The 15,519-nt window shown below is 37.8% G+C and overlaps 1 protein-coding gene across 6 annotated transcripts in view; it reads left to right on the forward strand.

Moving 5' to 3' along the window:
• Nucleotides 1-5,782, forward strand: part of Aldh1a1 (aldehyde dehydrogenase 1 family, member A1) — a 145,077-nt gene extending 139,295 nt beyond the window's left edge. For 5 of the 6 annotated variants that reach the window (XM_087611755.1, XM_087611710.1, XM_087611856.1 and 2 more), the window contains 2 exons: nucleotides 2,308-2,382; nucleotides 5,156-5,720. In XM_087611755.1, the coding sequence (XP_087467881.1) occupies nucleotides 2,308-2,382; nucleotides 5,156-5,228 (148 nt within the window). In that variant the 3' untranslated portion in view covers nucleotides 5,229-5,720. 6 annotated transcript variants of the gene reach the window in all.
• Nucleotides 5,783-15,519: the final 9,737 nt, after the last annotated feature.

Below are 15,519 nucleotides of genomic sequence, written 5' to 3' on the forward strand. Positions count from 1 at the left end.
CAAGATGTATATGTACATACATCCAGAAATATTCACATGCACATAAAAATACTAAGGTGATTCAACCAATAAATTCAATGTGAATATTCCATAATCTGAAGACTTCAAAACTAAAGCACTCATGGTCTTCAGAACTTCAAATAAAGGATACTAAGCCTGTATCATCTGAGGACTTGAATACATGTAATGTGGATCTAGGGTAATGACTCAGCTAGGAAGAGCTTGGTGAGCAATCACAAAGACCTGCATTCATATTCACTGCAGCCATGGAAAAATAGTGGTGATGGCTGTGATCCCATCACTGGGAATACAGAGGCAAGGGTTTCCCAGGAATTTGCTGGCCAGACGATCCAACTGAATTGGTGAACTCCAGCCTCAGTGGGAGACTGTGCCTTAGAAAATAGCGTTGAGGGATGATCTGTCTTTTCTAGGACAGAGCACCCCGATAAGTTATCCAAATACAAACACATACACACATAGGACAATACCAGAAAGACTCGATAGGATATACTTATTTAAAAGGAGGGGTGGAAATGATATGAACACAGTACTCATATGAAATTCTCAAAAATTAAAATTAATTGAAAAATATTTGAAAAATACATCACAAATTTCGTGTTATCCACGACTATTACACAAGTGAAATAAAATGTTAATGAACACAAGATTAAGACTGCAGTTGTGGATGGCTTCCAATTTTCCTCTAGCCTCCAAGTACAACCACATGCACAGAAAAGTCTTTGCTTGCACACATTCCACAAGACAGGTAAATAAATGAGTTAACAAATAAATTCGTGTGTTGCAGTAAAAATCAAAATGGACCTGCGGCTACCATTACCCGCTCGTTCCCACTCCCAGTTGTCTCTCTGCCAGACGCTTTCTCACACTGTTCCCTTGGCAGGTTGTTACCACGCCTGACCCACACATCGCATTCCACTGGCCATTTTAGCGTGACACCACACCACACTAGCCCCAGGCCTTCCATAGCCGCCCTCTCCAGGCTGTCTCTCTGCCCTCCAGGAACTTTGCTCACATCCCCTGCAGCTCGGTAAAATTGAAGTTCTAGAAACTTGTAATTTACCCATCAGATTTATATGTTAAATTCTCAATCCACAATACAGCCACACAATATATTCACTGCCAACTAATAAAGATATAAACCACCCACCCTTCTCCTCCTCCTTTCCTTCCTTCTCAAACCCATGATAGGCTTTGCCTTATCCTGGACTTGCCTTGCTGCCTAATGACATCATCCTATGTATATTTAACTTGATTTTGAACATAGAGAATATCATTCAAACATCTTAATAATAATGATAACAATGATAATGATACATCTGGGGACTGACTCAGGGTATAGATCTTGTATAGAGTAGTTTTTAAACTTCCATATAATGCTCTGCAATTAGCATTAAGCACCAGAGTTAAAGGTCTGTTGCACCTTGTTTTGAATTTGGTTATTTTCTGATAATTATTGAAAATTTTATCATAGAGTAGATATGATTATTGATGAATATAGATCTTTCCTGTAATAATCATACTAGTAAATTCAGATACGCAGTGTCACATATCTCACCTGCAATTACTGAAGGTCTACTGTGTACCATGCACATCCAATAACATGTTTTCTGCATCATCGACAGAGTTCAACAGCCCCATAAAATACCATTTTCTCTATTATTAAAATAATTGTTTGCAGTCTGCAAAACCGCACTGCAGTCAACATTCCCCTCTTGCCTTGATCTTGTTGAACCTTTATTTAATTTTATGCACATTTTAATAATGTACTTCTGTGTAGAAACATTTAGTATTTTTAATCTAATAAAATTGCTAATGAGGTCTACTTTCAGCCAACATTTTTGTGTAAACAATATATTGACCAATTAATGGAATGAGTGGACTGTGTATTATGGCTGTGTATTAATTGTAATTGCTAAAGGTTAGTGATTTTAACCTAGTAAACACATACTCATTACAAAGCATCCTACTGAAGAACAGCAGACAAAGCCCAGTCTCCAGAGAAACCCATGCTTCTCTTCATGACATGCTCCCTCTTTTGTAATTCAGACGAATCTTGCTTTAAGACGGTTCACACTTATACTGGTACCATTGATTTATATCTAGGTAATACATGTGTTTGCTTTCTGCATTGTAAGCTATAGCACTCCTTTTTTTCTTCAATCCAATGAGTATATTATATCCAGTGCTGGAGTTTTAAAAGAGATCTCTGATTCTTTTTACATGTAGTTTTGGAATTATGAGATAAGTAAAATAATATCTACAATGTCCTCCTCTTCTTTGTTTAAGGGTTAACTGCTATATGATCTTGTCAGCCCAGTGCCCCTTCGGTGGATTCAAGATGTCTGGAAATGGACGAGAACTGTGAGTAAAACTTCTTATTTCAAACCTATTTTTATTCAAAAAGGATTGCCACTCCCAGAAGAATGCTCCATTTTCAACACCTTAAGTAAAGTGTGTATGTGTTCTTCCTTAGACTTTTCTTACTTACTGATTTACCTTTTAAATTTGAAAGTAACCTAACAGAGGGAATATACTTTATTAAGTTGTTACTGTCCAAAAAGGACCATGCTACGAACCCCACCTTGGTAGCTAATTGTTGCCTGCTTTTAGCATTGCCTATGGTATAAGTGAATAGAACCCATTGGGAAACATTTTCAGAACGTAAAGGGATAAACTGGTAATCCAGATATCCATTTAAATAAACATAGAAACACTCTAGGTATGTTAATATAGCACTTAAATGAATTGAAGTTTGCCTTATCCCAAATTAATACATTTCTGGTAAAGTCTACCAAAAATTTGGTGCATGTATTAAGTAAGACACTTGCTATAAAATGTCTCCAGAGAATTACTGAAGTGACTATCTCTAACAAACCACAAGAATTAGATTGTACAAACGTTAGAACTAACCTTAGTATTCGGGAGACAGAGACAGGGAGATCTCTGTGACTTCAAAGCCAGTGTGACCTCTGCTGTGAATTCCAGCATCCAGAATGACATAGTGAGATAAGATACAGGTCCTCTAGGATTTCACTGTGAAACTCTGTTAAAACAAAACAAAACAAAACAAAACAACAGAATTAAGTCAGATGGAAACAGGGGCCCCCAAAGTAGGGATATGAAGTTCCCACTGTGTTCAGGGGAGCCCAAGCCTTGAGTTCTGAATCTGTGATCAGTGCTGACATAGGAACAGGTTAAGTGGCCAAAATTGAGCTCTTTGTAATCCTATTCAGTTCTCAGTTGATAACTTAATAACATTTGGAAATGATCCAGTTTCAATTACTCTGCGTATTTCACAGGGCATTTTTTTCTTCAGCCAAAATCAAATCAAAAACAAAAACAAAACAAAACAACAACAGCAGAAAACAAAAAGTAACAACAACAACAACAAAAAAAACAAAAAACAAATGAAACAAGGAGATTGTGTTTTAAACATCTTGTCTAAAACAAGGACTAGAATGAACTTTTTACTTTGCATGACTCTAATTGTCAATTTCAACAGCTTCCCTGAGACTTTGTTAATTTCTAACCACAGAAGGAAAGGTAGGGGTGACTTGCTCCTTCTGACATATTGCAGGGTCTGTGATGAAAAGCTTGAGCAACACGCAAACGCTTTGATAGAAATGCAATCGCAGACCTCATCCAGGGCTGCTGCACAAGAATGAGCAGCATGTGAGGAAAGTCAACAGATTTGGGCAGTTAAAACTCAAACTAGCATGGAACTAGTAATGCATGGAGTTCCTGAGGTAATGAGAGGTGTAAGCAGATGTTCCTGTGATCTGTCTTGGAAAGCGTACATGCACAAGATTCCAAAGACTGTCAGTCTCAGGGAGACCACAGCTGCACATGATTCTCCAGTGAATGAGCGCTCTTGCAGCTCTAAATATAGTGGAAAGCAACTTGGTCAAAACCATAGCTTAATTTATCTAACTCTTTGAGATAAAACACTTCTTAAAAATACTATCTTTTAATAAAATTTAGAGAGCTGAGTTGAAACCTATTAATCACTGTGAAAAAAAACATTTTCATTGAAGTGTTCAACAAGTATTTTCAACTTTAATTATCCACAAAATAATCAATATGAGGAGACTGTTTGTAGGGAGAATACATCTTCTACATCCTCAGGAGAAGGGCATCAGGAGCAGCGTTGCTAAAGAAGACCAAAATCTTGCTCCTCTGCAAACCTGTGTGCACATAGGTGTTATGATGTTGAGAATGGTCCTATGTGCATGTAATCTTAGGTACTCGCAAAAACAATGCAGGGTATAAATGAGTGATCCTACTTGTTAATCATTCACCATATGGAAAGAAACTATAATTTTCCACAGTTGATCTGGGACAAACCCCTGACTGGAAGTTACTGTTGCATATACAGATGGACTTTCCTCAGCTACTGTTCAATTGCAGTTGACCTGAAGGTTTCCTAAGTGGGTTATAGCAAGTTGCTTACTAGAGAAAATCAATCTCTGCTAAAATCCCCAAAACTTGAATCAGAGAAATCTTTAGTTTCTCTCCTTAAAATTATATACAATCAACCTAAAAGATAGAAAAAAACCAAGAAAGATTAATTGGTTGTTTCTCCCAGAATCAAAAGATCCTGCTAAAACTCTAGCTTCGGAGTACCAGGAATGAAAGTGCATCGTGGTCATTCTCTACCTGCCCGCCACTACCACTTCGGTGACAAGGCAGATGGTGAATGCAGACTCCAGCACTGCTGGTGGCTTATCCTGCTCCTCTCAGTGACCAAACATGCAACGTGACCTACCTCTCGTTTAGTTATTGGTATGACAAAATCGGATCAGATTGAATTATGATTTGGGTTATTAGTAATATCGTCAAGTAGAGTGATGTAAACAATAGATATTTTCTGTGAAAATAAACAGGGTGCATAATTATTTAAAATAAAATACATCTTTTTTAGAGTATTGTTGTCTACTAGGGAGTATGTATTTTGTCATAACTTTATGGTCAGCTAGAAACTATATGAACTATTGTGTATTCAGGAAATATTTTACTTTGTCCCTGGTCAGATAAGTAGGAAAAAATGCACCAATTTACCAGGGATTATACTGACTTACAGACTTACACTGCACTATGCAATCATATTTACTGGCAATTTTTCTTCCCTCTCTAGGGGTGAACATGGTCTTTATGAGTACACTGAGCTCAAGACAGTTGCAATGAAAATATCTCAGAAGAACTCCTAAGAAGCAGAGTGAAGAGAAACTCTCAGCTGTGGCTACACGTCTCCTATGGTCACCAGCAAAGTGTTGTTTTACTATAATTTTTTCTTCTGTTGATTTCTTTAACATGATGAATCCATCAGTGTTACTGTTACTCATAGAAAACATGTAGCTTAATCCTACAAAACCACTCACCTTCTAATATGTGACTCCAGTCCTTATCCCAGAATAAAAGGATAGATTTAGGTGCAAGCTCTCTGTAACTCTGTCATGATAGGTGCTTTCTGTCGTAGCTCCCTGTCTAGAGTACTCATTTGGTGAGGAGGACCAGTCGTGATTTAAGCTCTGTCCCTCTGTGACCCCTTGAACTGCTTCTCGGCATGCATGATAACTGCAGAGTCGGCTGCTCTGTTTCCCAGGTGTTGTGAAATGTTTTCTAGAAAGCCATGCCTGCTTATCAAATGAAATGCCCAGCTGTAATTAGAATGCAAAGCTAATAAAGGGACCCTTGCATGATTTTGTTGGTCTGTAATTATTTGGGAATCAACTAGGATTATGGCAATAAACTCTGCTGGTCAGTGAAAAGCAGTATTAAATTCACTGAATACATGCATTTCAAGAAAAAAATTCTATGTACTCCTCCTCAGTGGCAGGGGAGAAATCTCCTTTTAGAGTAATCTTTGAAGAATTGGTGTATATTTGAGATAAACATGATTCATAACTGATAAGCATTGTTGAATGCTTTCAAGGTTCTGAGATGTGCTGAACACTATGACGCTTAGTAACATTTACCTCAAGGTGGTTCACTCTGAAAAACAAACACATAGTCTCTGGGAGCCCAGAAGAATGGGGTGTATAATGGAAACAAGATTTTTGAAACCCTATGCTTGTTAATGTGGAAAGAGATAGAGATGAAGTTCGAGGGAACTGGGAATGACTTCTCCAAGGAATCAACTAGATATGAATCTTAACAATAAGCCAGTCAGTTTTCAGTATAAAGGGAAAGAAATGTCATTTTATTAGGACTAGGCATTGTAAAAGGAGTGGAAACATTGTATCCACTCTGGTCTTCTGTTCTTAAAAGCTGCATACTGAACATTTGTAGATTCAGAGAAATCCTCCAGCTAGGTTTTGTTTTCTGATGGCATTTTGCCAAATTTATTTTAGCAGCGAGCTTGTCTTTCTGTGTGCCTCATTTAACAGAAAATATACACTCAGAAAGCCTTGTTGGAAGATGTTGTTCCTGCAATGGCCACAGTGGTGCTGGAGAAGGAGGAGGGTGCTCTGAAGATTAAATGATCCTCTGGGGTGATATCCCCTGTGTAAAAGTCACAACCCATGCACCCATTATGCCCCTACAAGAGGACCTTCTCATTCTAGCCTGGGCTCCCATGGGGAAAGCAATGTGGGCTCAAATAAAAACAAGAGATATTTGTGCATTGTAAAATGTTCTCAGTTCGATGACTTAAAATTGAAGGTTGGAAGTCTCTGGATCAGCACTTTCCAGATTCTGATTGCACATAAAACAGCTTGTTGTTACTGTGCACCAGACACCCTGACAGTGATGCTGTAACACTCGGATAGCTGCCCTCACATAAAAATCAACAAAAGAGATTCTCACTATGAGAATCAAAAGTCAGCGGCTCCAGAGGCCTGAAGTAATCGCAACTCCAATTTTGAGGTGCTCAGATGTATATAAACTTAACATTTTTTACCATCGTTAAAATTATACTAACATATTTGCAACATATTTAGTGCTATTTTGAAACCTGGAGAAATTGCAGTCTTGGGAAACCTGAAAGACATTTGATCACTAACTGCAAAATAATTAGAATTACAAAGGAAGTTTTCATTTTCCTAAACAAAAAACAATTCTTCTGTCCTCACGCGATGTGTTTGAAGCATGCGTTATTACATCAGCAGGCAGGCGTGTGAATACTGTGGCCATGGACCCCACCAGACACTTCTCATATATCACAGAAAAGTCTGAGCACAGAACAAGACAAAAGCCAGAAGCAGGTTTTAATATTTGAAAATTAAACCTTCCTTATGTAAATAAGATATTACAGGATTAAACAAAATCTTTCTGCTCTCTACTGGCTTCTTCTAAGTGTCTGGACTTTGTGTGCCATTAGTTGTATGAAAGCCACACAAGAAATAATTCCTAAAACCTTGAAAACTTACAGGTTTTCTTATTAACTGACATGTGGGCAATTTTGTAAAGAATTTAGCTTTGCTGTGGTTAACACGATTTGTCGTCCACAATGTCTATGCAAGGAAGAGATTTTCATCTCCACATATACCAAGCAGAGAGGCAGAAATTGGGATTTACTATCAAGGTAGTGGGATAGTGGGAATGGACAACCTCATATACAAGTTATTAAATGTTTAGTCCTGGAGAAATTATTCTCTTTTTCTTTTTGTATATTTCCCCTCCCTAATTCTTTTTAAAAGGTATGTGCTTCTGGAACTTGTTTTGAAATAGTCAGATAGAAATGTATTAAGGCAGTGAACGTATCATTTCTTAATGTCAACACAAAACAGAACTGACTAAATGTCAAGATCTTAGCAGCTTTTTCCTGTGATTCAGAAAAAAAAAACAGCCATTTTCCTAGGCAACATGTTTCTCCTCACCATATTCTCTGCCTATCTTATGACTCCTCTTATCTCATGAATCCAGTAGCCTATTTTTCAAGGTGTTGAAAGCAGTTCTAAAGCAAGGCTCTGAACCAGGTCTTCCATTCTGTTATATCCCAGAGGGAAAAATGATTCTCAACCATAGCCTTATAGAAAATTTCTGATCACTGGACACTAGGATTTATCACCCCATGTGGTACCTCCGCCAAGGGACAAGCAGAGCTCAGAACTCCCCCGCACCTCTGTGCCATGTGTTTGGAAGTTTCCCGAGAATGTGCCGCGTGAGTCTGTTTTTCACAGAAGGCTGACAGATCACTCTGATGGTGTCACCCAAGTGTTAGAATTTTTATTTGACTTTATTTTGGAACATACTTTACTCAAAGCTTCATCAGCCTTAAGAAGATATCAAAAGGCACAGTGGTGACTTAAGCTAGTAGTTAATGTTTTAACTTGTTTTTTAAAATGATTCCAAGCTTATAAAGGAAAGGCCAGAGCCGTGAAAAGAACTCTCCTCAACCATTTACTTACTAATCTTAGAGGTTTTCCTGTCTCGCCTCTACCAGTTCCATTCTCTATACAGAGACCTATTTCCGTTTAGGAACATTTTATAGATGCCAGAAATTCAGCTCAAATTGCCACCCTGGTCCCCAAAATGTAACTGTTCTTTGAGAAAATTACAACAGAATTATCTTACACTGAAATAATCTGACAGTAACAGTGTACTAGCATCTAATACCTAGACCTTCACCAATATTGCATAATTATTCATCAATCCTTCCTGAAAGATACATAATAGAAATTGAGGGAAACTCCCTATTGTACTTCTCTACCATGGGTTACTTTTGTTTTGCTCTTCATTGTTGATAGGACACAACTTTCAAGCACACTTAATTCAGTCAGATGTCGAGTAACTCAGAAGTTACTAAGGCAAAGATGATGGAGGTTTGAAGGGGAAAGCTCTGTTTTAAATGTTTGATTATTTGCTGTAATACAGACAACAACATTTACATCAAAATGGAAAACATATGGATTTCTCCTTGGACAAGTGTAGAGAAAGCTGTATTCCTTAGAGGACATCCGGGTTTGCACTTCATATGTTCATAATAGAAGTCTCTCTTATTTTATCCTTTAACTTACTCATTTGAACTCCTGAGACATAGGAAACTAGTGATGAAGGACAGCTCTAACCTCAATGAACAAAAGAGATGGTACGTTCTTGGCTGAATGTCAATGACTGTTACACAAGGACACCAAAGGAACAAAGGCAGTCATTAGAAAACACATTTTTCAAACATACTGATGGGTACAAAATGTAGGTAGGCTATCGAAAGTGGGGAAAACTCTACTATAGGTCTCTGATGATATCTGCCATTCTTCTTAGTTCTTTGGTTAGTGAACACTGAAAGTCTATTCTATTTTTACTTTTACTGGTTATTTTACTTATTTAGATTTCAAATGATTTCCCCCTTCCTGGCTTCCTCTTCCTGTCCCATACCCTTTTCCCCCTCTTCTATGAGGGAGCTCTCCCACTCACACATTCCTACCTCACCACTCTAGCATTCCTCTACGCTGGGACATTGAGCATTTGCAGGTCCAAGAACCTCCCCTCCCACTGATGCCAGATAAGCCAATCCTTTGCTACATATGCAGGTAGAGCCACAGGTTCCTCCTTGTGTACTCTTCGGTTGGTGATTTAGTCCCTGGGAGGTCTCGGGGGTGGGGGTGGGGGTTGGGAGTCTGGTTAGTTGATATTGTTGTTCTTCCTATAGGGGTTGAAAACCCCTTCAGCTCCTTCAGTCTTTCCCCCAACTCCTCCACTGTGGTCCCTGTGCTCAGTACAATGTTTGGCTGCTAGCATCCACATCTGTATGGTCATGTTCTGGCAGAGTCCCTCAGGAGACAGCTATACTGGGCTTTTGTCAACAAGCACTTCTTGGCATCTGCAATAGAGTCTGGGTTTGGTGTCTGCAGATGGGATGGATCCCTAGGTGGGGCAGTCTCTGGATGGCCTTTCCCTCAGTCTCTGCTCCATTCACTGTCCCTGCATTTCCTTTAAACAGGAAATGTGTTAATATTTTTGAGATAGGTAAGTGGTTCCATCACTCAACCAGGGGCCATGCCTAACCTCTGGATATGCCAGTCCAGGCTACTATACCCAGCAAAACTCTCAGTTACCATAGATAGAGAAACCAATATATTCCATGACATATCCAAGTTTAAATAGTATCTTTCCACAAATCCAGCCCTACAAAGGAGAGTAGATGGAACACTCCAACACAAGGAGAGAAATTACACCCAAGAAAATGCAAGAAATTAATCTTCTTATAACAAACCCAAATGAAGATAGCCACTCATATTAATTTCACCTCTAACAACAAAAATAATAGGAAGCAACAATCATTGGTTCTTAATATCTTTTAACATCAATGGACTCAATTCCACAGTAAAAAGACATAGACTAACAGACTCGTTCCATAAACAGGACCCAATGTTTTGCTGCATAGAGGAAATGCACCTCAGAAAAAGCTGGAATAAATTTTTCAAGCAAACAGTCCCAAGAAACAAGCTAGAGTAGTCATTTCAATATCAAATAAAATCGACTTTCAACCAATAGTGATCAAAAAAGGTTAGGAAGGAAATTTCATACTCATCAAAGGAAAAACCAAGATGATGTGTCACCTCTGAACATCTATGCCCCAAATGCTAAGGCACCCACATTCATAAAAGAAACTTTGCTACAGCTCAAAGCACACATTGAATCTCACACAAGAATAGTGGGAGACTTCAATACCCCTCTCTCACCAATGGACAGATCATGGAAACAGAAACTAAACAGGGGCACAGTGAAACTAGCAGAAGTTATGAACCAAATGGATTTAACAGATATCTATAGAACATTTCTCCCTAAAACAAAAGAAAGTTTGTTCTTACATTCCAAAGGACTTGCCCAATGGTTACCAAGATGTTAGGTTATGTTCAGAGGAGGGCAAAATTGGCTATTGGCCCTAAAGATGTTCCCCGATAATTTGTCTATGGACTTGGAACATTCCAACCTCCCAATATCACTGACATTCTAATCATTCAATCAGTCTTTGTCATGGATTCTTATCACTGACTTTCTGGTGACATGATGGGAAGCTGTCACTTAGCTATAAGGAAATTTTATTGTCCTTTCAAAGTGAAGTTATAGACAGTGCAGCTGTTGATAATTAGAAGGATCTTAGAGCCCACCTACATGGTTTAAATGAACTCTTCTTAACTCACAGAATTAAAGAAACATTTCTCCATATTGCTAAGCTACTATTTATATTTTTTAAAATGGATTAATGATAACTACACACTTGGATTATTCTAGTGAATGAGATAGCTTTTTCCTATCAAGAACTCCAGATTACAAATGCTTAATGATTTATAGTGCATATACTGAGGTACTTAATAAACAGTTAGACCTAGCAGTTATTCAGCAAAAGCAATAGTTACTCAGAGATGGTAAGCCTTCTTCATAAAATTGGCACTGAATCTTTTCTTTCAAAACTTGCTCATTTTCTCAGCCTTCCTTGAGATTGTTAGGCAAATTCAATTAAATCCCACTAGAATTGTGTTTTCCTTCCCTGTCCCTTTCAATAGACTTTCTTCTTAATTATTGTCCTCAGATAAAAGGCAAGATTAACTATGAAAGGAAAACCAGGGTGGAGAGGAATGTTAGTCCCAAAGTTGGCTGAGCATACTTTGTTCTAATTAGATGAAGTTCACTGCCTTTCGAGATTAATCTTTAAGCTAATAGAGGCATGAGGAGGAAGTGAACAGTCAGAGAGGAATCTGGTTTCAAATGCAGCTAGCAGCAGCAATGATGCTAGTCACCCATTGTTTAATTCAGACACTCAGATACATTGATTCAATGGCAGAGAATGACTGAAAGACAAATGGCTTCGTATTTTGCCCACTATGACATCATCACTCACTCATGGACGAAATCCTGTATGTCAGACCTGGAAAGGAGCCTGATGTTCTTGTAGCTCAGTAACCAACAACTTTCCTTTACAGAATCATAGATAAGTAAAAAAAAATGCAAATTACCAAATGATGTGGAGTAGAGTTTGTTAAGACCCCTGTTAGCTCTACTAGTCCCTTTGTCCCATGGAACTCTGTAAATACTTGAATAAATATGGAGACCCATCCACATTTTATTTGTTTGTATTTTACTTTTAAATTTTATTCATTTGTCTAGGAAAGGAAACATTTTATAATGCCTACCTTTTTGTTTTACTTCTATGTATTTATTAATTAGTGCTCATTGATTTGTGTCTATAAAAGAAAAGTTTAAGTATAAACATTAGTCCATAAGTAATGCAATTAGTTCCCAATGTTTCCAGGGCACTCCTGTTAATTTAGTTACAAACATTAAAGACACCATACAATTTATTGCATGGTTCATAAAGAGCCAAAATAAAGGAAATCCTGAGCATTGTAGTAAAATGTTATCCCATGTGAGCTGGGTAGCAAGTGACATTCGGTGGTGATTTGCTTTGCACAATAATGAAAGACCCTGCTTATGCAAAGCATTTCTTAGTCTATTAGAGAAGAACATGACTGCATATTGAACTCTTTAATCATAAACTGTAAAGTACAAAGTGTTGTGTGCTTGATTTTAGAACACTTTGAAACTCTTCTCCTGGAAGAAAATGAGTTATTTCCTTGTTGTTCTTGGTGATTCTATGGGAAATGAAACATAGCTGGTTTTATATACTGAGTAGAAACCAGGCATATGCAGGTAAGACAGGAAGCAAGCTCAAACCTGGATGTGAGGAATAAAATTAGGAAGGTGAATTTTATATAATAAATGTCCTATGCTTCTGGCATTTAATGCTAAGTGGTCAGTTTGGGAAGACCAAAGAAATCTTGTCTTCAAAGCCAAATCATAAACCTTAAAAACTAAGAAGGCAAGGTACTTTAAAATTAATGGAAATGTGTTGAAATCAGATTTTGTTATATTGTCACCCTTATGTAATTGTAGATTCATGTGTATTTATCTTAAACAACAGAGTGACAATCACATTACTTTACCTCAAGTGTAACAACTTGCAGAACTCTGGCAGAGTTTTATAAGTATTCTTATAAAATTCTTACAAATAAGACACTGATGTCACCACAGCCTAGGAGCAGAACAGTCCTAGTAACACATGGGTCCCTACTGTTGGTTTTCAGGGACTCAGCCTGTCCCTCATCCTCACATCTGAATGAGGGCAGCAAGAGCAACCTTGTTGTTGTGCACTAAAGTTTCCTGAAAAGCTACTGGGGTTGTTCAGGTCACTCTAGTGGTAAAAAGGTACTGAAGTACTGGCCGCTGTGGCAGGCAACTCTGGAGAAGAATGAAAGAAGGCTTTCAGCTTTCTCTAGTGCCCCTTCCCATAAAGGACCACAGTGAGATAGCCATCATCTTTCATGTCATTGGCCTGAAGAACCAAAGAATCCCTGTATCCCTCATATTAAACACTGACACCCCCCCCCCAAGCCCAAGTGCCCAAGTCTTTCAAAGACCAAAGAAGTGGCTGTGGTGATTACTATGATTTTCCAAAATTATTAGGTAACTCTGATAATTTCCCAAAGTAAAATGAATTTACTTTGTTGCATCGCCTCCTACAAAAAGAATAACTATTTTTAACAAAGAAATTGAAGGAAAGTGTAAGAGGATATAATAAAGTCCTTAAGGTTAATAATCATTTTATACAACAATTATGACTAGTGGGCAAAATGAATGAAGATTTTGGGCAAGAAAGGGAACAGACACCAGATATTTGAATGCAGGTACTGAAAGGGGAGTAAGAAATGGAATCAATAAAGTATTGTAACAGCACTTCTCCACCATACATTTACTTAACATAAAGGTGATCATTTGTAAAATACTTTTTGAAGCCATGTTAGTGAGAATATTTGTGTGTAACTTTTAGCATTTCTAGGAGACACAATCTCTCAACAAACTTCCTGTTCCTTTGGCACTTAGAATCTTTCCTCATCCTCTTCTGTAATGATCCCTCAGTCTTAGATTTGAAAGTATCATTGGTGATGAATCAGTTGGGACTGGGCTACCCAACTCTGCATTTTGATCTGTAATGCTCTCTGTTGCAAAACCTCCTTGATGACAGTTGAGAACTATGCTTATCTGTCAGTTTAAGAGTACGCTTTAAGAACTTCAGCAAAGTGACTGGATATAAAATTAACTAAAATAAATCAGAAGCCTTCCTTTATTCAAATGATAAACAGGCTGAGAACGAAATTAGGGAAAGAACACCCTTGACAATAGTCTCAAATTATATAAAATAACGTGGGGTGACTCTAACCAAACAAGTGGAAGATCACTATAACAATAACTTAAAGTCTCAAGAATGAAATTGAAGAAGATCTCAGAAAATGGAAACATCTCCCAAGCTCATGGATTGTCAGAATTGATATAGTATTGATATAGTAAAAATGGCTATCCTAACAAAAGCAGTCTACAGATTCAATGCAATTCCCATCAAAACCCAACACAATTCTTCAAAGACATGGGAAGAGCAATTCTCAAATTCATCTGGAAAAGCAAGAAAACAAAAAAACAAAAACAAACAAAAACAAAAACAAAAAACAGAATAGCAACAACTATTTTTATCAATAAAAGGACTTATTGGAAAATCACTATCCCTGACCTCAAGCTATACTACAGAGAGATGGTGATTAAAAATGCATGGTATTGGTACAGAGACAGACATGTTGGTCAATGGAATAAAATTGAAGACTCAGAAATAAAACCCATCGAGCACACTTGAACTTTGACAAAGAAGCCAAAAACATAATGGAAAACAGAAAGCATCTTTAATAAATGGTGCTGGTCTAACAGGCAGTCTGTGTGTAGAAAAATGAAAATAGATCCATATTTGTCACTTGTACAAAGCTCAAGTCCAAGTGGATCAAGGACCTCAACATAAAACCAGATACATTAAATCTAATAGAAGAGAAAGTGGGAAAGGGCCTTGAACTCATTGGTACTGAGGTGTGGGGTAGGGAGGAGGAATTTCCTAAACAGAACTCCAACGGCTCAGGCTCTAAGATCAAGAATTGATAAATGGGACCTCATGAAACTGGAAAGCTTCTATAAGGCAAAGGACATAGCCAATAGGACATATTGACAACCTACAGATTGTGGAAAAAAATCTTCACTAATCCAACATCTGATAGAGGACTAATATCCAAAATATATAAAGAATACGAGAAGCTAACTAACTAGAATCCAAACAACCCAATCTAAAAATGGGGTATAAAACGTCCAGAGAATTCACAACAGAGGAATCTCAAATAACTGAGTAGCACTTAAAGAATAATTCAAAGTCCTTGGTGATCAGGAAAATGCAAATCAAAATGACCCTGAGATTCTACCTTATACCAATCAAAATGGCTAAAACCTCAGGTGACAGCACATGTTAACAAGGATGTTGAGAAAGAGAAACACTCCTCCATTGCTGGTGAGATTTTTAGAGTACAACCACTCTAGAAATCAATTTGGAGGTTCCTCAGAAATTTGGAAATAGATCTACCTGAAGACCCAGCTATATCACTCTTTTACATGTACCCAAAAGATGCCCCACCATGCCACAGGGGTATGTGTTCCACTATGTTCATAGTGGCCTTATCTGTGATAGCCAGA

Source organism: Rattus norvegicus, chromosome 1 (genome assembly GCF_021556685.1).
Source record: "Rattus norvegicus strain SHRSP/BbbUtx chromosome 1, alternate assembly SHRSP_T2T, whole genome shotgun sequence".
Lineage (NCBI taxonomy): Eukaryota > Metazoa > Chordata > Mammalia > Rodentia > Muridae > Rattus > Rattus norvegicus.